Source organism: Vespula pensylvanica, chromosome 18 (assembly GCF_014466175.1).
Source record: "Vespula pensylvanica isolate Volc-1 chromosome 18, ASM1446617v1, whole genome shotgun sequence".
NCBI lineage: Eukaryota > Metazoa > Arthropoda > Insecta > Hymenoptera > Vespidae > Vespula > Vespula pensylvanica.
Genome location: NC_057702.1, coordinates 671,760 through 698,098, shown reverse-complemented (window position 1 = coordinate 698,098; position 26,339 = coordinate 671,760). Strand labels below are relative to the sequence as shown.

The 26,339-nt window shown below is 29.7% G+C and overlaps 5 protein-coding genes across 16 annotated transcripts; 4 read left to right on the top strand and 1 right to left on the bottom strand.

The window, feature by feature from the left end:
- The first annotated feature begins 60 nt into the window (after positions 1 to 60).
- On the top strand, positions 61 to 7,128 carry LOC122635506. 5 transcript variants are annotated; one of them, XM_043825797.1, is made up of 6 exons: positions 61 to 1,246; positions 1,425 to 1,613; positions 4,624 to 4,761; positions 5,287 to 5,735; positions 5,937 to 6,102; positions 6,418 to 7,128. In XM_043825797.1, the coding sequence occupies exons 2-6, from the start codon at positions 1,602 to 1,604 to the stop codon at positions 6,520 to 6,522; spliced, it is 870 nt and encodes a 289-aa protein (XP_043681732.1). In that variant the 5' UTR covers positions 61 to 1,246; positions 1,425 to 1,601; the 3' UTR covers positions 6,523 to 7,128. The 5 variants fall into 5 exon arrangements, with proteins under 5 accessions (XP_043681732.1, XP_043681733.1, XP_043681734.1 ...); XM_043825798.1 differs by having other exon boundaries at positions 6,403 to 7,128; XM_043825799.1 differs by lacking the exons at positions 61 to 1,246; positions 1,425 to 1,613 and adding an exon at positions 2,897 to 3,655.
- A 768-nt stretch (positions 7,129 to 7,896) lies between these two features.
- On the top strand, positions 7,897 to 10,043 carry LOC122635504 (ubiquitin-like modifier-activating enzyme 5). The gene is made up of 6 exons (XM_043825793.1): positions 7,897 to 8,126; positions 8,321 to 8,456; positions 8,566 to 8,762; positions 8,850 to 9,036; positions 9,099 to 9,435; positions 9,523 to 10,043. The coding sequence occupies exons 1-6, from the start codon at positions 7,996 to 7,998 to the stop codon at positions 9,696 to 9,698; spliced, it is 1,164 nt and encodes a 387-aa protein (XP_043681728.1). The 5' UTR covers positions 7,897 to 7,995; the 3' UTR covers positions 9,699 to 10,043.
- On the bottom strand, positions 9,888 to 12,711 carry LOC122635500 (T-complex protein 1 subunit theta). Its single transcript, XM_043825780.1, has 4 exons — positions 12,554 to 12,711; positions 11,838 to 12,140; positions 10,668 to 11,753; positions 9,888 to 10,591 (listed from the first exon to the last, which is right to left on the bottom strand). Exons 1-4 carry the CDS (start codon positions 12,611 to 12,613, stop codon positions 10,403 to 10,405), a joined length of 1,638 nt encoding a protein of 545 aa, XP_043681715.1. The 5' UTR covers positions 12,614 to 12,711; the 3' UTR covers positions 9,888 to 10,402.
- A 302-nt stretch (positions 12,712 to 13,013) lies between these two features.
- Positions 13,014 to 16,343, top strand: LOC122635501 (phosphoacetylglucosamine mutase). 2 transcript variants are annotated; one of them, XM_043825782.1, is made up of 9 exons: positions 13,014 to 13,094; positions 13,249 to 13,367; positions 13,480 to 13,550; positions 13,664 to 14,247; positions 14,315 to 14,596; positions 14,669 to 14,826; positions 14,890 to 15,198; positions 15,275 to 15,497; positions 15,984 to 16,343. In XM_043825782.1, exons 2-8 carry the CDS (start codon positions 13,273 to 13,275, stop codon positions 15,408 to 15,410), a joined length of 1,635 nt encoding a protein of 544 aa, XP_043681717.1. In that variant the 5' UTR covers positions 13,014 to 13,094; positions 13,249 to 13,272; the 3' UTR covers positions 15,411 to 15,497; positions 15,984 to 16,343. The 2 variants fall into 2 exon arrangements, with proteins under 2 accessions (XP_043681717.1, XP_043681716.1); XM_043825781.1 differs by lacking the exon at positions 13,014 to 13,094 and having other exon boundaries at positions 13,121 to 13,367.
- Positions 16,204 to 26,213, top strand: LOC122635503 (RNA-binding protein 4B-like). 7 transcript variants are annotated; one of them, XM_043825788.1, is made up of 9 exons: positions 16,204 to 16,343; positions 17,158 to 17,181; positions 17,825 to 18,167; positions 18,400 to 18,714; positions 18,856 to 19,075; positions 20,055 to 20,189; positions 20,376 to 20,435; positions 22,323 to 22,355; positions 26,039 to 26,213. In XM_043825788.1, the coding sequence occupies exons 2-9, from the start codon at positions 17,161 to 17,163 to the stop codon at positions 26,052 to 26,054; spliced, it is 1,143 nt and encodes a 380-aa protein (XP_043681723.1). In that variant the 5' UTR covers positions 16,204 to 16,343; positions 17,158 to 17,160; the 3' UTR covers positions 26,055 to 26,213. The 7 variants fall into 7 exon arrangements, with proteins under 7 accessions (XP_043681723.1, XP_043681725.1, XP_043681722.1 ...); XM_043825790.1 differs by lacking the exon at positions 26,039 to 26,213 and adding an exon at positions 22,423 to 23,219 and having other exon boundaries at positions 17,825 to 18,104; positions 18,442 to 18,714; XM_043825787.1 differs by lacking the exon at positions 26,039 to 26,213 and adding an exon at positions 22,423 to 23,219 and having other exon boundaries at positions 18,442 to 18,714.
- Positions 26,214 to 26,339: the final 126 nt, after the last annotated feature.

Here is a 26,339-nt window from a genome sequence, read left to right as displayed (position 1 = left end):
CAGATTTTTGTAAAAACTCTTACAGGAAAGATCATCGCATTAGAAGTGGAAGCATCTGATACGATAGAAAATATCAAGACCAAAGTACAAGATGAAGAAGGGATTCCTCCTGATCAACAAAGACTTATCTTTGCTGGTAAACAATTAGAAGATGGAAGGACTCTTTCCAGATTGTAACATTCGGAAAGAATCTATTTTACATTTAGTTTTGCGTCTTCGTGAAGGCTGGAATACTTGAATCAAAAGATTATAAACCCTTTTGTAGTAAAATTTAGTAAATGTCGTAGTGTATCTACTGATAGTAACTTATTCATTTTGTATATTTATTTGAAAGTTTTATTTCAAAGTTATTTATGCGATGTATGGTACGATTTAAACAAAAATCGTAATAAATCTGAGCACAGGCATTAATTATCATATGCAAGTGTGCACGTGCTCCATATATGTAAACATTAATCAATTAAAAATTTTATTAATCCTTAATTATACTACTTTATCATTTATCAAGTATTGCGTCATATATAATAATAAAATAAGTCTTTCTCAAATTTTCAAGCAAAGTATAAACAGTATATAGAGAGACAGCAGCTTCGATTTTTTAAATTAAAGGTAAGGTTATGGTATTAGAGTATAGATGGCATCACGAGGCTTCCCGAACAAACATGTCTGTAATAAGCGGACAGCTATAATTAAGATAGAAATAGATTAATGCGAACAATATTTTCCTTGCAATATTTTTAATAAAACGATTATTGATATCGATATAAAATACTTGTCAAAAACAATAGACATTCGTTAAGAAAAATTGAAGAGAAAAAGAAGGTACTAAAAATCATTTTTAAATAATCGCATGAGAAACGTGCGAAATTTGAATAACAAACGACCAAACAATTATTTTTTTGTGTTCAAACTTATGTAACATCGAAAACTGTAGATAAAGTTAAATGATCGTATAAGTCGTATACGATGTGGTCCGCCTTCGACCCTGTGTTGCTTTTGTTTGGAGAACGGATCGAGAACAAGGTCACGCAGGTAAAATGGCAGTCGGAGTACCGAGATCGGTCGTGGCTTGACGATAACCTCGCGTCGTGACGCGTGTATCGTCTACATTTTTTACGCGAATAAACGATTAAGTGACATTAGTTCATTCAACGACAATAGGACAAGTGAAAATGATCGATACTTAATAGATCGAAATAATTTATTTTCATTAGGATCATAGAGATAGATCTTCTCGATCGATTTGGTAAGTCAATAACATTCCGGTAAATTCTTGATCCACGTGAATTCGTACATATATACATACACGCATACGTGTTATAAAAATTTGTTGAATTATATATGTAAAAAAATTGCCAAAATTTTTAATTATTTCGCCTTTTGAAATCTTTTAAAATCTTTGAAATTTTTGTCGCGCCATATAGGTATAATCGTGCGGTATGATAATCGCAGGAGGCGTCGCACGCAGCCACTTGCGATCTGATAAAAGAGTTGAAAGAGAATTTTTTTTTACAATCTACGTGTTCTATATCAGAAGGCAATTCTGATAAAGGCTCTAGTTTCTACCTGATCGTTTGGGCGAAGCCTCATCGACGGTAACAATGAAAATGGAGGTACGTGTGCATATCTTCATATATATATATATATACTTTTTATTTTTTTTCTTACTATTTAAATTTTTACATCGTCCTTTTAAGTTCGTTACATCACAATCGTTAAATTATGCGTTGACTCAACTTCTATGCCGTAAATTAAAAAACATTTTTTTGGTTGATAGCGAATCGAAGATAAAACTGCATTTGTCATTGCCAACATATACAATTCTGTACAAGTTAATTTTGCGCGCGTGTGTGTACATATATATATATATATATATTAGCCATTCGTATAAAGTATTCTCTCTCTTTCTCTCTCATTATTTTTGTCATAAATAATAAGTAATAAATAAATAGAACACAAAATAAAAATCGTCACGTTGTAAAGATAAATATTTGATGAAGATAACGTTGATGTAGTGCATAAGAGAGTATCGTTGAAAATTATGAGTAAAATCACGTACGAGATCATACGTGCGTCATCGTATGTGTACGTATTAAATACATTTACTCTTATATTCCTATATATGTAGGAAGTATAAGTAAATTTTCTAGGAATTGTTACGTTTCCTACTTAAGATCTATTCTAGTTAAGATAGAATCATCCGATTTATTACACGTGTATTTACATGTATTTACTACGTAACGAATTTCTTGGTATACATAACGTTTGTAAACCATAATAATACAATTATACCTTTAGTATAATACTATAAGCACTATATTAATTATAATAACATAAAAATAATAATATATTGATAACAGGATATATTTAACAAATAATACAATACTAAATATAACATTAATAATATAACGATAAGAGACAATTCTCTCTAAAACGTAACAAACATGGATCCTTTTAGTATATACCGATAATAAAGAATTATAGTTGCAAATATATATGTATCACGTTTAAACATTATCGTAGAAACGTTTTGAAAATATTTCAATATTGTTATTTTTGTTATTATTTTAGTAATGTGTAGTAAAAATGAGCATTTGATAAAAGGTAGTCGAGTTACTATTCAAATTAGCTAAGGCTAGAAATTTTTTAATCTACTCTCGATAAAATGACTTTTAAAAAAGAAAAAAGAATACTCATATATTCTTGTGGAATCGTTAATAAAAAAATCAATAGAAAGTTTTTTTAATAATTCAAATTATTCGTATTGAAAATATTTATAAAAAAAAGAAAACAAACTAAATATTCTTAGAGAGAAATTCTCCTCCTTTCTCTTTTCGATTTCGCAGATTTAAAGTTTTTTATAAAAAAATTTCTTTTAATATTAACCGTTAATCAAATTTATGAGAGAATTATTTAGTAGTCCGAATATATATATCTAGGACAATTTAGTAGACGAATCTTTCACAGAACACTTGCTTCCAAAGCAACAGATGTTTCTGTGAAGCTGGTATATTATTACGTTGAGAAACACCTGTGATACTTTTGTTTGATCATTAGATCCCTCATCTCTCTCATCCAATTTTTTTCTTTGGTATAATAACAGATATATTTGAAACTAAAATGAAAGAAAAATTTATGGAGATCGTAAAACTCATCTTCTCTCAAACTTTCCTAATCGACTCGACTAAATAACGATATGTGTGTCGAGTGTTTTATAGTAGTCAATAAAAAGATTCTACATAAGATCATTTGAAATATTCATTATATTAGTGATTATTACTATAATTATTTCATAGCCATACTACTCTTGCGATAAAGTCATATCGTCATTGATTATCTGTGAAAGTAGACTCATATTGTGAAATAAACAAGATTTTGTATTGTTTTGCGTTCGAGGATGCATAGAAAATTTCAAAAAGAAAATGTATCGGTGCTTCTTTTTTCTTCTAAATAAAGAGAAAATGAATTTTCTTGATCGGAAGCTGTCGGAAAGGAGGCAATAAGACAAGTCAGGAAGATCCGTGGCCCATTTTTTTTAGAAAGGAAGCAACCAACCGGCTTACGGTTCAGCCGGCACGTTACATCGAAGCACAGCAGTCGCTGTTAGTTTTCTGCGAGCGGCATTCCTGAGTGCCGCTCGAGTGCAGCTGCTTGGGTAAAATCCGTAGAGTAGAGTAGAGAGAGAGGAACTTACAAATTGGATAAATATTTTAGTTCCTACGCGGAAGTTGTTCGAGAAGGATTTGCAGTTTTCTTTTCTTTTTTTTTTTTACATTTATACATCAATAAAAAAGTCGTATATACTCATTTAATTATCATTTGAAGTGAGTTTCGATAAAAAAAAGAAGGAGAAAATAAGAAAGAAAGTGACATCTAATCTTTGACTTTTCTTAGAAATCAAAAAAGATCGATTTATCGATAGATCGATGTGAAATATTCGAAATGATTCATAGATTTGAGTCACATACGAGAGCACGTGTTTTCACCGATATAAAGATTTAATCAAAAAGATCAATATCGTTGCATAGTTTTTTCTTTTCTCTCTCTCTCTCTCTCTCTCTCTCTCTCTCTCTCTCTCTCTCACTCTCTTCTTCTTCTTCTTTTTTTTTTAATTACAATAAGGACAGAAACCTGGATGATCAAACCCGATCATATTGCTACTGAACACACAACCTGTTTTTTGGAATTCACTTCCCGTTAGCATCAAGATCGGTAGCACTATGGTCGTTTGGTATTCCAGGTATTTCGCCGTTACCTTTCTTTTTGTCGATTAATGTCAGTTCTTTTCTTTTCTTTGCTTACTTTTCTTGAAGAAGTTAAAGGTCATGGGATAAATCATTGTATCGTTGGCTCTCCTCGCTTTATTAACAAATCGCAGATAGGTCATGAATTTCATATTACGTATTCGCTTTAACAATTTTGATTACTTTGTAACACGTAAAATAATACAAAAAAAAATTGGATATTCGTAATTATTTGTTGTTGTAAAAATATCATGATCTAATGAAATAATCATATAAAACACAGAGAAATGGTCTGAGAAACATTCGAAGCAATAAAATATTTAAAAGATAAAAATTTTGTCATAAAATTATAATGTAACGAAGATAATCTCGTTTTTAGGCGGAGCATAGATTGGAGCAGTTAAAAAAGGCAACAGACAGAATACAAAAGGAGATCGAAGAGGTCACGGAGAGGGAGCACGAGCTACGAAACGTGGGTAGCATTAAAACCACGTCGCACGAGACAGTGGATTCCAAGGTGGGTATATCTAAGGGAGAAAGAGAGAGAGATATCTTGGTGCATACGAAGGTGGTCGAGCTCAAGGTCGCTCAACGTCGAAGGAAAGTGAGCACGTCGGTCGTGTGATACTTATAAGGATCCAAAATGTGCATCCTTTGCACGCTTTATACGTGCTTTCTTCCTAATACGAGAATCACTCAGATTAGATTTTTCATTGGAATTTCAATCCACGTTTAATCCCATGTATTGTTAACAATTAAAAATTATATATATATATATCATGTTAGAACACATAGAAATATCAAATTCGCTAATTTTTAAATAAAGTCATCCGCCGATTGAAAGGTAAATCTCTCATAAGTGAAGAATCTCTAGAGTCTAACAAGTAGAACAGAACTAACGAATCTTTAAGAATGAATTCACATAATAAACTTAGACTAACTCAGTACTAAGACTATTTAGTATTTAACGGACGCGTGACTAACGAATGAAAGCGTAAAATAATGATTTTAAAATATGTATGTTGATATTTGATGAATTTAGGTGAGACGTATGCCTCAAGCTTTGGCATCGAGTAAATTGAAGAGGGCGACGTCAACGCCGCAGATTCTCGAAGCTGTTAATCTTGTCCCTTCGACGCAATCTACTTTACCAAAAATGACGAACGGTGTGATATCTTCAAATTCAACAACGAGACCTTTACGTTTTGCTACAGCACCTAGCCAGAAAGGATTGATGCATAGGTTTCTAGCAACAAGAGGAAAGATTTATAAATCTAATACAACACCTAATGATCTTATAACTTCGTCTACCACTGTACCTACCATTGCACTTAATCCTATAAGCGTAAAAGCTTTTAATCGTAGTTTGAAGATACAACTCGAGCCAGACGATGAGCCTAAAAAACCTCCTGTTAGGAAGGGTTACGTACCTGTCGAAGAAAAAATTCAAAAAGAATTGCACGAGATGAAGGAACGAGAAAATGAACTTAGGTGAGCAATCGGCTGTAATATTTATTAATAAGAATAAGAGAAAAAGAAATAAGAGAATGAGAGCATACAATGGAGGGTATACAGTGATGCAAATTATGAATGAGTTGTTAGAATACTTCTTTTCTTATCTTTTAATACCTTACGTATACGTGTAATATACAAGAATTGATATTTCTTAATTTTTTTTTTTTTTTTTTGTAGATTAATGCGTTCTCAAATGTTAGCAAAATCTCAACCGAATCTCTTAGACATCGGTAATGATAATGATTCCGATATCTACGATGGTACAGGCTCCTTAAGAAGCGGAGCATCATCTAATACGTTAAACGAAGATGAAATAGAAAGAGAAAACAAAGGCAAACATAAGGTATAATTATTTTATTTGTCTTACTTTCCCGAAAATTTTCATTGATTCATCATCATACGAATTTACCATGATTTTTATAAAGTTTTAACACTCATACACATCTAATCTTTATCTAATCAATATTCTTATCTATTACCGAGAATCGGTTACTTTCATTGCTCTTTAAAAATATTACTGAGATCGTAAAATACACTTTGTTTTGTTTTTACTTAAAAACGAAATCGATTCAATTATTATGAAATTAATATTGAGTCAGAGGTAAGAGAAGTATCATCATATAAGTTTAATTTGTGTTTCAAGTGAAATTATTTTTAGCCGAATCCACGACGTCGAAGTACTCTCATCGCTCAATGGGAAAATCTTATAGCTGCGAAGAAAGAATCCACTGAAAATAATCATGAAAACGATAATGCTTTTTGAAAAATGATTTATCGTTAATGTTTTTCTAAGGTTTTTTCTGTCCTATTTGTTCCGTACGTTTGATAAATCTATTATTTAATCTCTCTTTATATATATTTTTTAGGTACGTAATATATATATATATATATATATATATATATATATATGTATGTATATGTATATATTCTATGTATCACCGAGTAATAAATTATAAACGAATATTTATTAAAACATGAAGACTTGAATAAAAAATTTATATACGCGCGCGTACACGCACACACACTCACACACACAGATTGCGGTGTAGACGTGCACACTGCGGATATTATAATAGTTTTGTAATATAATATTTCTCCGCATTTTTATACATAAATATTGGAATCTTAGGAAATAGCTTTAATACTATTGATTTAATATCTGTTTGTTGTTGTCTGATAATAACGAAGTATGATTAAGTTATTAATTAATTAAGAATTAGTTCTGAAATATATTTTTTTACTAGTAGGAACAAGTAGATATTCTGCAAAATAACTTGTAATATTTACTCAACAAGAAGGTACATATACATGTATACAGTAATTAATTGAAAACTATAAATTAAGTAAGAAATAAATCCAAATGTATGTGTGATCGTATTATTGCTATACGTATATATAACGATGCTAATCAAAATTATTCGTGCAATCTCTGTTGATATGGTGCCGAATTTCATATTAATTTATTAAGTTGTGTTTTTGATCTTATTATTAATATCTATATTAATCTCATGCTTATTCAAATGTGCAAACACATTTACTTTCGTTTAATTAATTCATAGAAAATATTTCGATTATTATGTTCTTTTTAAAAACGCGTTGTTTTTATGTTAAAAGCATAGTGATTATAAATCTACTTGTTTTATAAAGATTTTCTATATCTAGTATAAATCTCAATTTATCATTTAAATACTACTTTATAGAAAATAACGATAATTGTTTGTATGGAATCAGTAATTCACAACCGATAATAATAGTTCTTAATATTTCTTAATATGTGAAAGATAAAGAGAAACTCTAAAAATACAGAATATTGTTTATAATTAACATTACATTTTCTCATAAATACATCCAACATTAATATTTTATATAGATCCATGCTTAATAAATAATGTACGAACATAATTAATACACTAATAATATTGCATTAAGAATATTACAAAGTATTATAATACAAATAAATAATATTTCTTAGAACTCAATACATCTCTTATTTTAAAAAATATTTTTAGTGATAGTTGGTCAAATAAATATCTTACTTATTTACAGCAAAGGAAGATTGAGATTTGTATTACTCGTTTCCGCCGCTAGATGGCGCTGTTAGTCATTCCTAGTTCCTTTCCATAGACACTGCCTCATGGGTAATTATCATTTATTGTGTGGTTTGATTTTGACAAGTGTGCTCTGTTAAAACTTTAAAATAATTTAAGTAATTTAATATTTTTGTATAAGAGGAACAATGGAAGAATTACAGAAAAGAATTGCAGAGCTCGAAGAGGAATTGCAAAAGGAGAGATGTAGAAATGCAATTACTGCACGCGAAAAGATTGAACATATGTCTGGTGAAGTTATAGATTCTAACCCCTACAGGTATTTAAATAATAAATGAAAAAAAAACCTTTTATTTTGTTTTATTTTGTTATATAAAACATATATAGGATAAAATAAAATATATTTATAATTTTATAGTCGGCATATATAGGTTAAAATGAAATATATTTATAATTTTATAGTTGGCATATATAGGTTAAAATAAAATATATTTATAATTTTATATTTCATAGTCGTCTAATGGCATTAAAACGTATGGGTATTGTTAATAATTATGAAGATATACGACAAAAAACAGTAGCTATTGTTGGGGTTGGAGGAGTTGGTAGTGTAGCTGCAGAGATGTTAACAAGATGTGGTATAGGAAAGGTTAGCAAAAAAATTATTTTGAATATGTGTAGTGTTACTTCAATATTATCAGATTATACCATATCTTTGTCTTTTTATTATATTTGTATAAAAGTATGATGTATTTTAGCTAATTCTTTTTGATTATGACAAAGTGGAATTAGCAAATATGAATAGATTATTTTTTCAACCATATCAAGCAGGACAGAGTAAGGTGGAAGCTGCTGCCAAGACTTTACAATATATTAATCCTGATGTAGAAATTGAATCACATAATTATAATATTACGACTGTAGATAACTTTCAAGATTTTATGATTACGATAAGGTATATACATATATATATAAAATTTTGATTATTATATGTGAAACAAATTTATTGCAGAGTAATTTTATTTTGTAATATGAATTCTAGTACATCAAGCTTAATGAATGGCCCTGTGGACTTAGTTTTAAGTTGTGTCGATAATTTTGAAGCACGTATGGCAATAAACACTGCTTGTAATGAACTCAATCAGTTGTGGTTTGAAAGCGGAGTTTCAGAAAATGCAGTCTCTGGACATATTCAATTTCTTATACCAGGAGAGACAGCTTGTTTTGCTGTATGATACTTCATGTAATTTATAAATCTATTCTTCACTTTTTTTAATTCATTCATTTTTAGTGTGCACCACCTTTGGTTGTTGCATCAAATATTGATGAAAAAACTTTAAAGAGAGATGGTGTGTGTGCTGCATCCTTACCCACAACTATGGGTATAGTAGCAGGCTTTTTGGTACAGAATACTTTGAAATATTTACTTCACTTTGGAGATGTAACATATTATTTAGGTTATAATGCATTGCAAGATTTTTTTCCAACAATGGTATTAAAGCCAAATCCAAATTGTGAAGATAATTATTGCAGACAAAGACAACAAGAATATCAGGCAAAACCAAAAGTTGAAAAGCCTGTTGAAGAAGTTAGTGATACAAAACCTTTGCACGAAGACAATGAATGGGGTATATAATAAAATTTATTATCAGCACTGTATAAATATATAATATTTATAATATAGTTAATTGTTTAATGATATAATCTGTTAACAGGAATTTCCTTAGTAGAGGAATATGAACAGCAAGAAGAAGAAAATGCTCAGTTAGTTAATACCGGTTTAAAACAGGCTTATACCATATCTGTACAACCAACTAATTCTCAAAATGAAATAGCAAATACGTCTGGTCCAAGCTTAGAAGAACTGATGCAACAAATGAAATCTTTATAATATTTTTAAACATTACAAAAATGTCTATAAAAGTTAAATATTAAATGCATTCCATGAAACAATAATGACAAATTTTTTAGATGAATGTTTTTGCATATTCGCATTATTGAGGAATAAAACTTACAGAAATAAAATTAAAAATAAATTTTTTTAGATTAAAATATAAAAATAAAAAATAGAATTGGAATATTAGCTTATATAATTTTATTAAATATTTTATCCATACATCACTAGAATCAAGCGAAAGTAAATGCGGAATGAAAATACAAAACCATATAAACGTTAATGTTTGTGAGTGAAATCTCTGAGCTTTCAAGAAATAATAAATTCTTGAAGTGAAAATGACATGAGATTAATGATACAATTATATTTTTTAAAGATATTGGCATTTGAATACAATTGCATTTTTTGAATACAATTTCTCTGTTCACAATCAGTTAACAGATAAATTTAAAAATAAATGTTGCTCAATGAAATATTGTAACAAATGTAAAAGAACGAATTTTTATATAAATACATTATATATTCCAATGAAATTCTAGAACAATTGAAAAAAGTAAATATTAAACAAAGTATAAAAAAGAAAAAAGAATGAACTCAAAGTCAATTTTTATAATTGTAAATTTCTACTTTTGCATAAATCCATCTTATAATACACCTGTGAATAGACAATGGAAAATATTAATTAGATTTGATACCAATTATTATTCTTCGTCATCGCGAGTTCCACCAGGTGGTGCTTTTGGACCTCCAGCACGCTTTGCCATAATAATTTGATCAACTTTAAGCACAGTACAAGCAACTTCCACTGCATACTTAAGAGCCCACTGCTTGGTAAGGAATAAATCTAAAATTCCTACTTTAACTGTGTCCACAAGAGCAGTACCTTCACCCTATAATATTAATATTAATTAATTTTTACTAACAAAATAAAGTACGTTTAGAAATATAGTTAAGAATATTACTAACTTCGATATCAAATCCGTAAGTTTTTTTACCCTCTTTATGCGCAGCATACAATTTAGAGAGTAATTCAGATGCATGATTACCACTATTTTCTGCTAAAGTTTTTGGAAAAACTTCCAAAGCTGTAGCAAATCTATGTGCTGCATATTGTGCTAACCCTGGTAAAGTATCAGCATAAGAAGCAAGATGTGAAGCCAGCTCAATTTCAGTAGCACCAGCACCAGGAAGAAATCTGCCATCTCTTGTAATTCCTTTAAAAGTATTAACGCCGTCGTCTATTGCTCGTTCAATATCATCCATATAATTTTCTGTAGACCCTCTAACAAGTATAGTGCTAACGCGACTATCGTTTCCATCCAATCTAAAGATCACTACTATAGTGTCCCCTAATTCGTCAATATAAACAGAATCAGCATATCCCAATTCTTCTTTCGATGGTGCAACTAACTTCGAAAGAGCTGTAGCTCCAACAGTTTTTGATAACCGTCTAATGTCGAATTTACTAGGTATACGGACAGCCATTAAATTGTACTTAATCATATAATGAAGAGCCATGTCACCAAATTTTCCACCCGACACTACAACTGTAGCTCCAGTAGCTGCAATTGCTTTTATTTGTGTTTCTAATAATGATTCTTCTCCACGTGAAAATTGCATCAATTCATCTGCTGTCTTTATTAATACTGTTCCCTTAGTTTCTGTTTGCGTGATATCAACAGGGCAAGTATAAACAGCAATCTTAGCATTGGACTGTTTGGTTACATCTCCTTCTACTTGACGTTTAAATACCATTCCATTTACTACTTGAGAGGATGTTAAACCACCTCCAAGTATTTTACAGACACGTACATTGTCCACATTAAATGTAGTTTTTTCAGGTAAAATAGATACACATGCTTTGCTAACAAGAGACGCCAGAAGATCTTCATTTCCATATTGTTTGCTCATTATAGATGTTTTGATTCCAACTTTCATTTCTTCTTCGTTCTGATGATCTTTTATTTCATGAACAACCAAAGTAGGAAGAATTTCTAATGCTTTTTCTAATGCTCCTTCATAACCTTCCACTATTTCTGATGTAGTTATACCCTATTAAAAAATATAACTTATTTTTTAATATAAAATTGAATAAAAAAATACTTCATAAAATTTTCATTATATATAATTTAATACCAAACGAAGAAGTTCTTCTGCAGCTTCAAGTAAAGCACCGGCAAATATGATAACAAAGTTTGTACCATCTCCAGCTTCTGCTTCTTGCATTTTAGATGCAAGAACTAACAATTTTGCGGCAGGATGCTCTACTTCTAATTCATTAATAATTGTAGCTGCATCATTAGTGACAAATAATTTTTCAATATGATTAATAATCATTTTATTCATGCCATTTGGACCATATGCAGTTCTCACTGTTTGTGCAAACTGTTTGCAAGCAGATATGTTTCTATATACTGCTTCTTCTAACCCGGAGAAATACTGTTAAAAAAGCAAATTTGTAATATTTTTTTGGTAACAAAAATAGATTTTGTAATGAATATTATGCAACTACTATAATCATTAAAAAGATTTGTACACAATTAATGACTGCAAAATATACAGAATTCTACAATTATTAATTGTAAGTGAAACTTAATGTTTATTTGAATTTACAAATTATAAATAAATTGTTAAGTAATATAAATACGATATATTGTAGGCATTAAAAAGTAACTATATAACGTATTTATGAATTTTATAATATTTTATAATCATGTGTAAATCTAGTACGAGGAATGTCTATAAAAGGTAATGACGTCGATGGCGGTATCGACATTACTTTCATCGCATTTTTGACTATAGTAATTTGTAATACAACATTGAATTTGATAAATCGATTAATATATACTTACACGAGCACCGTCTTTTAACATTTGGGCAACGCCCGGTGCTTTTGGTACGTGTAAAGCCATCTTTTAATAAAAAATTCGAACAACCACAACCTCACGTGTTATAAAATAATGATTACTATACGACCATAAACTCAACGAGAACCTTCTTTTTAAAGATAGATCTTTCCTTTGTAGTAGCGTATTGCAGTTGTGCATTTCCAAAAGTGAGTTACATGAGCGCGCTGACAATATCCAATCATCATCAAGTTGAAATAGCTCTGATTGGTTGAATCCAATTGGTTGTATTAACCAATTATAATAATGCATATACAATAAGATTTTTTTTTAATATATTTTAAAGTTTTTAATTTAAATATTATCATTTAAGAACGTATTAATATGTGTCTAAAATAATTAAATAATTATTTTTAAATTACGTACGTATTATGTGTATATATATCAAGCGTTTCAATTACAGATGGCGTTTCGAGTTATATCGATACGTGGCAAATACAAAGCTTCGATAAATGTCACTTGTCACAAGTGAAGTTGTCACAGATAGGTACTGTATACAATTTAAATAGTTCAAATTTTTATTACATAGACACACACATATGCACATCGCACATGTGTGATTTTACTTTATCTCTTGTTGATTACATGAAACTTCTTTTTCCTCGAGAAACGTACGTATTAATAAATAAATATTTTTTCAGAATAACTATATGCATTAAAGCATCATGAATATTCAATATATAAAGAATATAGAAAATTCAACGTACAGTAAACAACATAATGGGCTTATACAATATGGAACTTCTGGCTTTCGAACTAAGTAAATATACTTTTTATATTATTTAAATTTGAACAACTTTATATTTATAATATTATATTATTATATATTGTATTATTAAATATATTATTATTATTTATTAATCTACTTTTAGAGCAGATTATTTAGAGCATGTACTTTATCGAATGGGAGTTTTAGCTGTCCTTAGATCCAAGATATGTAATGGTAAGAATTAATTTGTTTTTTGGTATTTTGATATCATTATTATAAAGAAAAGGATGATTACTTTTAATCAACCTTAAATTTGATATAAAATAAAAGGTTTTATTATATTATAGCTGCAATTGGATTGATGATAACAGCTAGTCACAATGTAGAATCAGATAATGGCGTAAAATTAGTTGATCCTAATGGTGAAATGTTAGAAACATCTTGGGAAACAATAGCTAATGATTTAGCTAATGCAAATGATACTGATATTATAACTGTTATTCAACGTATTATAAATGAACTAAAAATTGATATGTCTGTGAGTGCAACGGTAATAACAGGCAGAGATACAAGAAAAAGTAGTCCTAGTTTATTAGATGCTGCACTTGCAGGTATCAGAGCTTTGAATGGTATTGTAAAAGATTTTGGAATTGTTACTACGCCTCAATTACATTATCTTGTTGTTTGTACAAATACTAATGGCAATTATGGAGAACCAACATTAAAAGGCTATTATACTAAATTTTCGAACGCTTTTGAACGTATGAGAAAATACAGGAATTCATTTAATAGTGACAAATATATAGCAGAATTACAATTGGATGCGGCAAATGGTGTTGGTGCACTAGCTATGAAAGAATTTCAGAAATATATAGGTTCTGCACTCAAAGTTAATATTTATAATGATGGAAATGGAGAATTAAATCACATGGTATATAACTTTTTGAAAAATCATATTATTAATTAAGATAAAAGAATATATATTTTTCTTTTTACAGTGTGGAGCTGACTATGTTAAAATACAACAAAAAATACCATTAAATATGCAACCCGAAGTAAATGCTAGATGTGCTTCCATAGACGGAGATGCAGATAGAATAGTTTATTTTTATGTAGATGAAACTAAAAAATTTCATATTCTTGATGGAGATCGTATAGCTACTCTTGTAGCAGGTTATATCAAAGAGCTTCTTCAAGAAAGTTCTTTGCAATTAAATCTTGGCCTAGTTCAAACTGCATATGCTAATGCAGGTTCAACTAATTATATTTCACAAAAATTGGTATATATTTATTTATCTCCATATTGTTAGAGTAATCTTTAATTAAATATTTCATTGAAAAATTATATTTAGAAAGTTCCAGTTGCATGTGTTTCAACAGGTGTAAAACATTTGCACAGTAAAGCAACAGAATTTGATATTGGTGTTTATTTTGAAGCAAATGGTCATGGGACTGTGGTTTTCAAAAAAACAGCTATCCAATCTATTTCAAATGCTGCAGAAAATACTATGTAAGATTTGATTTGTTAAAATTATACACAAACAGTCTTACTAACATTTTATTATCATTATAGGTTAAAAGAAAATGAACGTACTGCTGCTGAAAAATTAATACATATTATAAATATAATCAATCAGACTATCGGTGATGCCTTAAGCGATATGTTGTTAATAGAAACTATTTTATATGCCAAAGAATGGAGTATTATTGAATGGGAAAAAAGTTATACAGATCTACCAAATAAACAAGTGAAAGTCAAAGTTAAGGACAGAAATATTATTACAACGACTAATGCAGAAAGACAGTGTGTTACACCAATAGGATTACAAGATGAAATTGATAAAGTTGTAGCTAAGTATTCAAAAGGAAGAAGCTTTATCAGGTATTTTGTACATCTAAAAATCAATATTTTCATTCTAGTATTTTTATTTGAAATAATATAAATAAAATATTACTAGACCTTCTGGAACTGAGGACATAGTACGTGTTTATGCAGAATGTGAAAATCTATCTGATGTCGACAAATTGGCCGCAGAAGTATCTTCACTTGTTTATAGATTTGCTGGAGGTATTGGACCAGAACCTACTTTGTGACGACACTGATCTTTTCTTAAATTTTATGCTTTTATTAAATCTGCATTTAGTCTTATCACAGAGAAGACAACAATTGTTTATTTTTAAGTAAGTTCTAATTCCTTGTTTATTTTTGATTGGATTTATATATTTTTAAGATCAAATATATTATATCCTTACGTTTATATAAGGCGATTAGGAAATAATAAATAAATAAACTCAGAAGTTTATAAAATATTGGAAAATATATTTATATATATTTTAATATAATGATTATATATAATTAATATTGGTGTTACATTGGTTGTATATTAGAATTTTTTTTGATAAAGATATATATTTTACGTAGCTTAACGCATGAGAGTACACATATATATATATATATATATATATATATATATATAATGAGATATAATATATCAAAGATTTTTTTCTATTATGTGGCCTTGACGCGTCTGCGCAGTACACACAGGCAGCACACACATTTATTAATAAGTTTACAATGAAAAATTTATAAATATATCAGTTATTTTTTCAGAAACTTTTTATTCGATGATAAAAAATGTAGAATTAACCTAATATTAAATTTTTTAGTATTCGTGTAAACGAGAGAAAGAGAAAAAATTTGGCGGCGATTTAAGCCAATTAAAATCGAAAGAAAGATATATGATTTTTCACGATCGGCCAATCGTGTGAAAGCTTTCGGCTATTTCGTGTATGCTGCCATCTCGTGTTAAAAACTTGAATTATTCGATATTCTTACATCGGAATCGAATCTTAATACTACAAAAAGTAGATCGTAGCGTGTATGCTTGTCGGTTCGACCAAAGATTCGTACGGCAATAACTGTTGTAATCGTCAGACGCCATTTTGTGCCTCGTTTCGCTATAGAGCGTCACGAAAGTTTCATCCTTTTTATTTTAATTTAATTTCGCCAAAACGTCGCAATTACATGTGAGTATGGTAAATCTTTCTTTTTTAATAATAATTAGCATAATCAGATTGCCGAGAAAAGAGCGGGATCATACTATTTTTGTAGTATTGTAATGTAACGTAGATGATTGCATGGAGACATGCAAAGACCGGATACACAAGGATAGGTTTCTTGAGGCGTATGCTTTAATCGGTCTGTGTACTTCAATAATACTTTCAATATATATTTATTTTGTTTCACGAAAATATATTATCGAAAACTATAAATATTGACAACAAAGTTGGATTCTCTCTAGCATTTATTCAATTGTACTTCTCGCGTCCTTCGACCAACACTTCCACAATTACGTGATCACAATACTACCATTTTTTGGCTAAGCTTTCTGATTTTCCGGTAGCGTAGTTTTCCTTGATATACTATTAGAGAAACATTAAATGTTAAGTAATTCGAATATATGCATATCTATTTCTACTAGTTATATGTTTAATATGTATTTAAGAAAGAAACTACAACCATCTTTACAATAATATATATACATACACACACACACACACACACACACACACACACTATATGTATACTTTTATACTACATATATCTTTATATGCAGTATAAAATCTTTTATACATTTTTGCAATAATATTTATATATATGCAGATAAAACATTTGTTTCAAGAAGCATTTATTTATTATATATCTAACTTATTACTTTATAGAGCGCATCGTAATATACAAAGCTGCCAATGTAACTACAGTACAATAATTATATTTTTTATGTCTTACTATTTGATGTTGAAACATAATTATTTTTTTATTTATTTATTTTTTTTTCAGAAAATGGTGTCTTCTAATCAACCGGTAAGCGCATTTGTTACTTAGGATATTATATTTTATTTATTTCCAATGATAAGCATCAATTATTTTTGTTTACCAATTGTTCTTAATCTGCTATTTTATAAAAAGCTATGCATATTTTTTTATAATTACACACTTCCCAGAAACTACAGGAAATACATATAAGGAAATTATACATAAAACCATTGTTCTCTAATAAAATGATTATTGAGCACCATTAATACAGATGGGTAAGTCAAAGCGGTCTATGATTTGATGCAGCAAATTTGAGTATGCATTTGTTTAATCTAAATATGCAAACTTTGTATTAGATTCTACAGATATTGTATACGTTGTATAAATCATGATACACTTGATCAACAATGCTTTTGTTAGCTCAGTATAATTTGCATTGTCTATAACATATAAATAATGTAAGTCTGTAATATAAAAAACTGAGCTAAAATAATTTCTCTAACAGACACCATGCTTGCTGTTACAGAAGTATGATCGTATCTAGAGATACATAAGCGTGTATACAAGGATAGATGTTTCATATCTTCGCTGTACAGCATGATTACTTTAGTTTTATATATGTACTTAATCATAGACTACTTTTTACCGTTAGAATAAGATACTTTATTTATGATATTTTGCATTTTTGCAGAGAAAAACAAAAATATTTGTGGGGCGGTTACCAGAAAATTGTCGCAACGATGAGTTGCGACAATTATTTTTACGCTTCGGCGAGGTGACGGAATGTGACGTTATGAATCGATACGGCTTCGTACACATGGCACGAGAGGAGGACGCAGCTGCAGCTATCAAGGCGCTCCATAATTCCAACTTCAAGGGGGCAACCATCAACGTGGAGCAGTCAACTGGGAAGTCACGCGGAGGCGGTGGAGGACGCAGGGATGGAGACAGAAGAGGCGGACCAATGAGAGGTGGTAGAGGAGGACGAGACGGTGGTAGAGACGCTCGTCCTGGACCATACAATGATAGAAGAGGTAAGTGATATTTTTTCTATTATGTTTTTCGACGGTGCTATCTTCTCATCCATTTTACAATTAACTCTGCATTTTTAAGTTTATATTTTACTCTTATAATGAAAAAGTAACATTCTAATCCTATAAATTTTGTATTGAGTTCTTTAACAACAATGAGAATATAGCACGTCGATTTTAAGTCTATGTTCATTTCAAATTTAAAACCAACTGGAATATTCGGCGTGCTTTACAGTTCTTCCGATCCAACTCGTTGGTTACGATGGATCTGCTGCAGGTGGCGTCGCAGCTGGCTATACCGATTACAATCGTGGTGCTGGGGACTTTAGTGGACGAGGGACCGACTTCGGCACTGGGTATACCGACCGTGGAGCATACGGCCAGAACGTGGGAACTGCTGCGATGGGATATACCTCGACGGCGCCAGGGATGGGTGGAGGCTATGGACCTGCTGCTGCTGTAGGAGGATATGGCCCAACAGGTACAGCTGATTATGGCAGGACTGCTGATTATACCCGTGCTGCAGATTTTGGAGCGAGAACAGATTATGGTAACATAATGGTCTATTTTATCATAATGATCTGACATTATATTAAGTAGTTGATTTAAATGAATATATCGAGTAAAATCATTGAAAAAAGATGAAGAAATAATAGATATGTATGTATATATATATATATATTATTTTCAGTAGTTGGAACTGGTATGGCGGGAGATTTTAATCGCGGTGCACCAGGTCCCGTTGATTATGGTCGTACGGATAATTTCGGTGCAAGTCGCACAGTTGATTACACAACTAGAAATGATTATGATCGCGCTGCGACCGGACCAATGAGAAACGGCGGTGCTGCCGTTGCCACAACAGGATATGGTACTGGATACACTGATGTTGGATATGATGAGAGTCATTGGTAAAGTTATTATATTTTTAAGAGATTTTTATTTATGTTCCTATTTGCAAAAACATAGGGAACATTGAATTATTTTAAGAAAAGGAATGTTCTCAATGATAGTAATAAGTGTAGTTTCATTGTTGCATGTGATAATATTGATCTTATATCGATGGTCATACGCGAATATCTTTTTGAGCCATTAAGTGTAAGAAGATTAAAATGATCCATTTCATTGGAACTTTTTCAAATGCGTCTAACAAAATTATTGTTATCATAATTTAATCATTATCTCATAAAGATAAATTTGCACATCTATTACTAATCTGCTTAAGACCATGCACGAGCTTAAAAAAAAAGAGAGAGATGGAGAGAGAAAAGAAAATAAGTGCATGTGGAAATTGAATAGTGTTTAACTTCACTTGTCCATTTTTCTAAGTGATTGTAGCATAGCTTTGTGAAATTAATCGTAATCTAGTAGAAAATTTGGAAAAGTTACATCACAGGTACTTTTGGACTATCTAATTCAAGTCTTATGACGATGTCTGCTATTCTTTGTACGATATAATCTAAGCCAAAGCAGAAGGGTTTCGTGAGAACCACCATATATTCAACAGAACACTGACGTAAAAATTGTACGTGCTGCTGGTTCCGAGGTATGTAGTTTCATTGTTAAGTTGCAATGAAATATTCTTACACAGTTTTGATTAAACATGAGAAAGAAAAAGATAAATAAATAAAAAAAGTGACCGAATAGACACATATTGGAAATAACGCGGCGGTCTCCTTCAGCTTTGAACGTTTCAACAATGGCTCACAAAATGTTCATGCCATAATGAGGAATGTCATAACAGGTTATCGCAAAAAATAGAAAAGAAATAAATAAACCAGGCATTGGTAAACGCAACTGATGCGTGATACCCCTGGAAAGCAAAAAGAAAAGATTAGTTTTGTTTTTAACAGCGAACTTCTATTCACTGTTTACATTCTTTTTCATTAGGCCAATGAGTACTGGTCCCAGCTACAGTACCGGTGCTCCCAGTTATAACACTGGTCCTGGACCACAAGCAGATATGTTTAGTAGAAGACCTGGTAGTGCTGTTCCCAGTGGTGGATACCCACCTGTTGGTGGAGGGTGAGTTAATCATTTATAATGTTTATTAGTTATTATATTTTTAATTATTTATTAGTAAGACTTTGTACATATGAATGACTAGTTTAATTTCATTATTGATGTTATGTGTCATTGTTATTTAACGCGTATATTAGGTAATTTAACGTAACTTACATAAAAATAACAAATACTTGTTTATTAATATAGCTATACCGAAGGATATGACAGACCTGATGCATACGGACCTCCTCCACGTGGCGGCGGCCGGTAAGTTTGATTTATATTATTTTTAAATAATATATTTTTTCACGACACTGCGAATAGAAAAATAATTGTACGATACGCAATAAGATCGAAAAAAAAGTAGCGAAAGGAATATATGCGAACGACTGATCGTTGATCTAGAACGTCTTCGTTCCTTTCTGCGTTACATGTTTTAATTACTTAATTTTATTTCATTTCCTCGTAAAACACGATTTTTCTTAGATCACAGATCTCGTCCCAGGTTAAATATTTCTGTAAAAGTATAAGGTGTGACACTTACCGCGATGATTCGTTTCGATCATATATATGTGTGTATGTATATATGTGCGTGTATGCATGTACACACACAGAGACACACACGTATATATGTATACATGTATGCATACATATATACGTACATATATATATGTATGTATGTATATATATATATATGTATATATCATATATATGAGGTGCCACCATTTCAAAAAAAAATTCATCAATAAACGGTGGATAATAAATATCGTTATGCGATGTTTTAGCTCCTGAGTGTGTAAAAGAGAACAGAGGTAGTGTGTCTATGAAAATGTTTGTATTATTTACAAACAAATTTTATACGTAAACGAATGTCTCTCAAACATGATCTATATTTATGGATATGGATATGGATAGATTTATGGATATATATATATATATATATATTTAGTTTCACAAATAACTGAAAAAAAATAATCTTCTTTGTAAATTATTTGATAAAAATTGTTAGGAATTAAATGATTTTTCATAAAATATATAATTCAATTGATTTTCTTAATCATTTTCACTCTATACTACCTCTCTTCTTTTACGCGATTCGCGAGTGAGATCTAAATCAAGCGTTCAATTTAAAAGAAAAAAAAAAAGAAAGGATAGAAAAAATATGTGAATAATCGGGCGATGATATATTTTGAATCCATAATTCGTTAATAAATGTATTGCGCCGTTACGTACAAAAAGAAAAGAAGCGTTATTAAACAACTTGTTGCGTATCTATTCAACTTTTTTTTTAATTTTTTTAATTTTTTTTTTATTTCATTTATTTATTTATTTATTTATTTATTTATTTATTTATTTTTTAAATCCTATTTCGAAATTGCTCCAATTATAAAAACACGTGAAAGCGTTTCACATAATTGCAAAAGAAAAATAAGCCGAAGAAAGCTTAGCTTTTTTGGTACAACAAAGAAGAAGATGCGTTTACTATTGCGTTTTGTAGTAATCCATTTGCGTTTGTAATGATCATCGTCATGTATGGCTCAAATCGAAAAAAAAGTTGTTTGTCTTAATTACACGCTGAGAAAATTATCAGTAGAATTTACAATGATCATATATGGATTAGAGGGGGAAAGGGAGAGGGGAGAGAGAGAGAGAGAGAGAGAAAGAGAAAGAGAAAGAAAAAGATTTATGCGATGATAAAGATGACCCAACAATGGTCTCATTACGATTTTCGTCGAGACTCGAAAATAGTCTTCTTTGGCGTTCAATGATGCGATGTTATTATCTCATGCGTTGCGACGTTAAAAAAAAAGAATAGGAGTGAGTGAGTAGTGTGTGTGAGAGAGAGAGAGAAAGAAAGAGAGAAAGTGTGTGTACATATATAATATACACACACATTATATATATACATTATGTGTGTATATATGTGTGTATGTATGTATATATGTATGTAATTTCTCAGGACACAACATTACGAGCGATAAGATTTCCGTATACGTGATTATTATTATTATTATTATTATTATTATTATTATTATTATTATTTAGTTATTCGTGGGTAACAGTGTTACATCTTATACTTTCATCAGTTACTTGCGACGTTAATGCCATAAGAAAAAATTAATTGTGCGATTTTTCATTTTTCTGACCTTTTAGCTTCCCAGGTCCGGCAGATGCGATGCCACCGAGGTACTAAAAACATATTAATGCATATACTAGCGCATGCAAAAGGCAGCTTTAAATAATGCCTTTTTAGTGGTGGCCACTCGCACGGACTCGAATACCTAGGAACTGCCCTATGTCCGACACAGAGTCCATACAATTACGATGATACTATGTGTAACTTATGATAGACCTAACGTTTAACGTATAACTCTTAAGGTGTGGTAAGAATGAGAAATATCATGGGTGATGTAAATTATTCAATATAAAACAAAACAAAAAAGAAAGAAAGAAAGATAACACTATATGGTAATCTCTCAGCAATGGAAACAAAGAGAAAGAGTACTAGGAATAGTTAACATGCAACACACATTATACATATACGACACATATAGTAAGCTACATTTGATATGATATCAAAGTAATTCTAATACTTTAATTTTCTTCTTCTTTTTCCTTTTTGAGCAAATCTTTAACATCAATATGCGAGAATAATTTTTGAGTTAACACTTTAAACTAAGATTTTATGTTCCTTATCCTGTTTATTTTTTTTTTCTTTTTTCTTTTCTTTTTCTTTTTCTTTTTTTTTTTGGTCATAAATATAATAATATCGAATTTAGATATTATTATTATTATTATTATTATTATTATTATTATTATTATTATTATTATTATTATTATTAAAGGAAATATTCACAATATCCTGTATCTGTACCTTAAGCAACATAAATAATCATGCTGTAGGTTTAGATAATTTCATTATATTTTATAGCATTAGTTCTATACATAAAACTTGACTTAGCCTATAAAAGCAATGCTGTATAATCTTTTTTTTACAAATAAGAACTTGAATAATGTTTTGAATGTTCATTAATAAACCAAGAAAATGTGCTTTCGGGAGTTATTTATGTACCTTTATAAAATAAGTATGGAAATGCAAAAAGAAAATTATATCACGCGTTAGCATGATTAATTAATTTAATTGTCACGATTTTTTTTCTCGAATATAAAATTAAACAAACAAAATATATGTGTCTTTATAATTAAAATTTTCATATTTTATTTCATAAACATTCCAAGATTTTCGAACATCAAAGAACTGAAAGTAAACTGATTTATATTTTGAACATTTATAATCATTTCATGTAATGTTTTGCAAAAGGAAAATTATGGAAAATAATTATCTTTAATCATCAATAAATCTCTCCATTATATTCAACGCAAAAGATATTTATTTTTAGCAATTAGTGTATTGAAGTTCATTTTAAAATATAGGTTGAACGAATGAATATTTAATTAACAATAAAGAATACAAAAAGTACGATAGAGATTGAACAAATTAATCATAGATTTTGGACGAAATTCGAAAATAAGTATATAAGCAAACGTGTATTGCGCTGTTTAGTTTATAAATAAAGTATCTTTAACAGGCCTAACTTATTGTCTTCGCTGTTAAATGAGGAGCATGTAACATCCATAATACTTGATATATATCAAGAAAGGTAATATGAAGAAAATATATTTCCATGTGATAGTTACATGATCCGCTTTTGGAAAAAGATACTGGTGATACGTTTATGATACAATATAACAAAAAATTGACGAATGAATGTATCATGAAGATTTTTATGGACATGAAATGTGGAAATCATGTTTAAAGAATTCCGGAGACAATTCTTGTTAACACAAATTCTCTTAATCATCATATTTCTTTTAAAGATATGACAGTCCTTAAGGCTATGCAAAGTATATATATATGACAAATCTTATTACAAAGAATTAAATATAATAATGCATAGTTTTAAACAGTCAATTCAGCTAGAGATGTTCTAATCAGTTAGGGCAAGTACGGAAACATCGTTGTTTGTTATGTCAGCGTGTGGCAAGTGCGTTTAGCAGGTTTTTACCGAATATCTACGTCCGATGGCGATAATTGAAGAAACGTCTCTATCAACGATTATGATCTTACCTATGCGTGTGGCCGCCCGTAGATGCGAGATTGCTGTGAATAGTCCAACCTGCGATATGCGGATAATTCTACAAATTGCGTTTGCGCTCAAAGCTGGCGTGCTTTGAATTTGAAAAAGAAGGTATGTCCAACGCGTGCGTCCTTTACTTTACCTGCATAAAAGAAGCACATGCTTTCGGGTATGTGCCAATATAATATGTATACATATTGGCATATATATATATCATATATGTATATCTATACATATTGGCATTATTATATATGAATATTATTTACGGCTTGTGATTGAATCGTTTTCGAGTTACTACGAACCGCCGATCGTTAAATACGTGTCATTGCGAGAATTCAAAATAAAGCGCTCGCTTCTTCCTTTTTATAGAGGATAGAGAAGATTTTTGCGAAAGACGTGATTCCATTATATGCATACCGAGAGTTAGATGAAATGTTAGCATCTTAATTTGATTTTTAATCGAATATTCGCAGTTTATTCAATTTTGCTTTTTATAATAAAAAAGATATTTGTTCTTTTTTGAGTAAGATGAGTTCATTTGTAACTATGTTTTTATGTTTCTTTAAATGAATATCTTACCATATAGAATTTTTAAGCTTTATATAAATAATATATTCGATAAATATTTATTTTAATATCGTTATAACGGATACTCTTGTTTACATTTAGATTGGATTAAATTATCATTTTTTGTATTGCATATTGATCAAATGAAATTATAAATATCAATGTGGATATCTTTTTAATTATTTACGTAATATAAATTATCGCATTTTTTATGCGTATTATTATTACGTATTTGTTCTTTTTCTTCTCTCTCTCTCTCTCTCTTTTTTCTCTCTTTCCTTTTTCTTTTTTTTCTCTTTTTTTCTTTCTTTTCCTTTTTTTGATAATGACTACAGATCCACTGCGTCTATTCATATTTAAAAATGGAATTAATGCGCTAACTAATGCAAATGAATGTGAAGCGTGAATTGAATTATAGTTTTTGATTTTCATTAATTTTTTAGCGTTCCCATCGATGAATGAGTTGATTTAGAACAGTGATTTCTAAGTCGTCTTCCAAATCTAATTTATTCGAAAGATATGTCATCGTTTTGTTTTATTTTTATTTTTTATTTTTTTTTTATTTTTTTTTCCTTAATTTTTTTTCCCCCTTTCATTTTTGTTATGTTTGAAATTTGTAATGTGACTTACGTGAAATTTTATTTAGAAAACGCTGTTCTAAAAATGGAAAGTATCGATGGAATTTTCAATTAACTTTGAAAGAATAGAAAAAAAATTTATTATTTTTATTACGCATTAACAATTTTAATTATTAAATCGTACATCAATGTGTGTGTGTATATGTATATATATATATATATATATATATATATATATGTGCAAGAATAAATATATTTATTCTGCGCAACGGCTGCGAAATAAAATTGCAAACGATATTAATACTAATAATAATAATAAAGTAAAATTGTTATATTCTTCGTGCTGCGTGATAGAGTTTATTGAAATTCATGCTTCCATACATTTTTTGTTTTTGTTTTGTTCTATAACTCACGTAATCAGTCGATTATCGAAGAGCACTTATTGTTCATCTTATTTTAATACAAAAAAATATTGATAGCATATACATATAAATTTATTATTAAGAATATAAAAAGTCCACTTTTTTATATAGTGGCATATTGTGTAATCTATATTTGACACCTACTGATATAATTTTTTTAATAGATTACAAACTGGCTGAGAAGAGAAGAAACTGCTGAATTTTGAGATGAACTCAAGGAAGCTGAACTTTGAAATGAATACAAGAGTGACACCACCATGAGTACTTGCTTTACCAGATTGATGGATACATTTGGTCATTGGATACAGAGAACCACACGAGCAAACATAGTGAAATGTATCAAAGACGTAAGAACAAAATATGAATTTTAAGTTTTAGTTTATTTTCTTTATTTTGTTTTATTTTATTTTTTTTATGTTTATTTTCAAGTTTAAGCGAAATTAAAAAATAACATTTGATTTGCTC

What these genes read in the sequence shown, in the direction of transcription:
- LOC122635506 (XM_043825797.1), top strand. An exon ending in GAACGAGAAAATGAACTTAG is followed by an intron (nt 5,736 to 5,936) that starts GTGAGCAATCGG and finishes TTTTTTTTGTAG; the next exon opens with ATTAATGCGTTCTCAAATGT. An exon ending in AAAACAAAGGCAAACATAAG is followed by an intron (nt 6,103 to 6,417) that starts GTATAATTATTT and finishes AATTATTTTTAG; the next exon opens with CCGAATCCACGACGTCGAAG.
- LOC122635504 (XM_043825793.1), top strand. Translation starts at nt 7,996, where the DNA reads ATGGAAGAATTACAGAAAAGAATTGCAGAGCTCGAAGAGGAATTGCAA. An exon ending in GAGAGACAGCTTGTTTTGCT is followed by an intron (nt 9,037 to 9,098) that starts GTATGATACTTC and finishes ATTCATTTTTAG; the next exon opens with TGTGCACCACCTTTGGTTGT. An exon ending in GCACGAAGACAATGAATGGG is followed by an intron (nt 9,436 to 9,522) that starts GTATATAATAAA and finishes ATCTGTTAACAG; the next exon opens with GAATTTCCTTAGTAGAGGAA.
- LOC122635500 (XM_043825780.1), bottom strand. Translation starts at nt 12,613, where the DNA reads ATGGCTTTACACGTACCAAAAGCACCGGGCGTTGCCCAAATGTTAAAA. An exon ending in TGTTAAAAGACGGTGCTCGT is followed by an intron (nt 12,141 to 12,553) that starts GTAAGTATATAT and finishes CTTTTTTAACAG; the next exon opens with TATTTCTCCGGGTTAGAAGA. An exon ending in CAGAAGAACTTCTTCGTTTG is followed by an intron (nt 11,754 to 11,837) that starts GTATTAAATTAT and finishes ATTTTTTAATAG; the next exon opens with GGTATAACTACATCAGAAAT.
- LOC122635501 (XM_043825782.1), top strand. Translation starts at nt 13,273, where the DNA reads ATGAATATTCAATATATAAAGAATATAGAAAATTCAACGTACAGTAAA. An exon ending in ATTATATTTCACAAAAATTG is followed by an intron (nt 14,597 to 14,668) that starts GTATATATTTAT and finishes AATTATATTTAG; the next exon opens with AAAGTTCCAGTTGCATGTGT. An exon ending in AAAGGAAGAAGCTTTATCAG is followed by an intron (nt 15,199 to 15,274) that starts GTATTTTGTACA and finishes AAATATTACTAG; the next exon opens with ACCTTCTGGAACTGAGGACA.
- LOC122635503 (XM_043825786.1), top strand. Translation starts at nt 17,161, where the DNA reads ATGGTGTCTTCTAATCAACCG. An exon ending in TACCCACCTGTTGGTGGAGG is followed by an intron (nt 20,190 to 20,375) that starts GTGAGTTAATCA and finishes TTATTAATATAG; the next exon opens with CTATACCGAAGGATATGACA. An exon ending in GCAGATGCGATGCCACCGAG is followed by an intron (nt 22,356 to 22,422) that starts GTACTAAAAACA and finishes ATGCCTTTTTAG; the next exon opens with TGGTGGCCACTCGCACGGAC.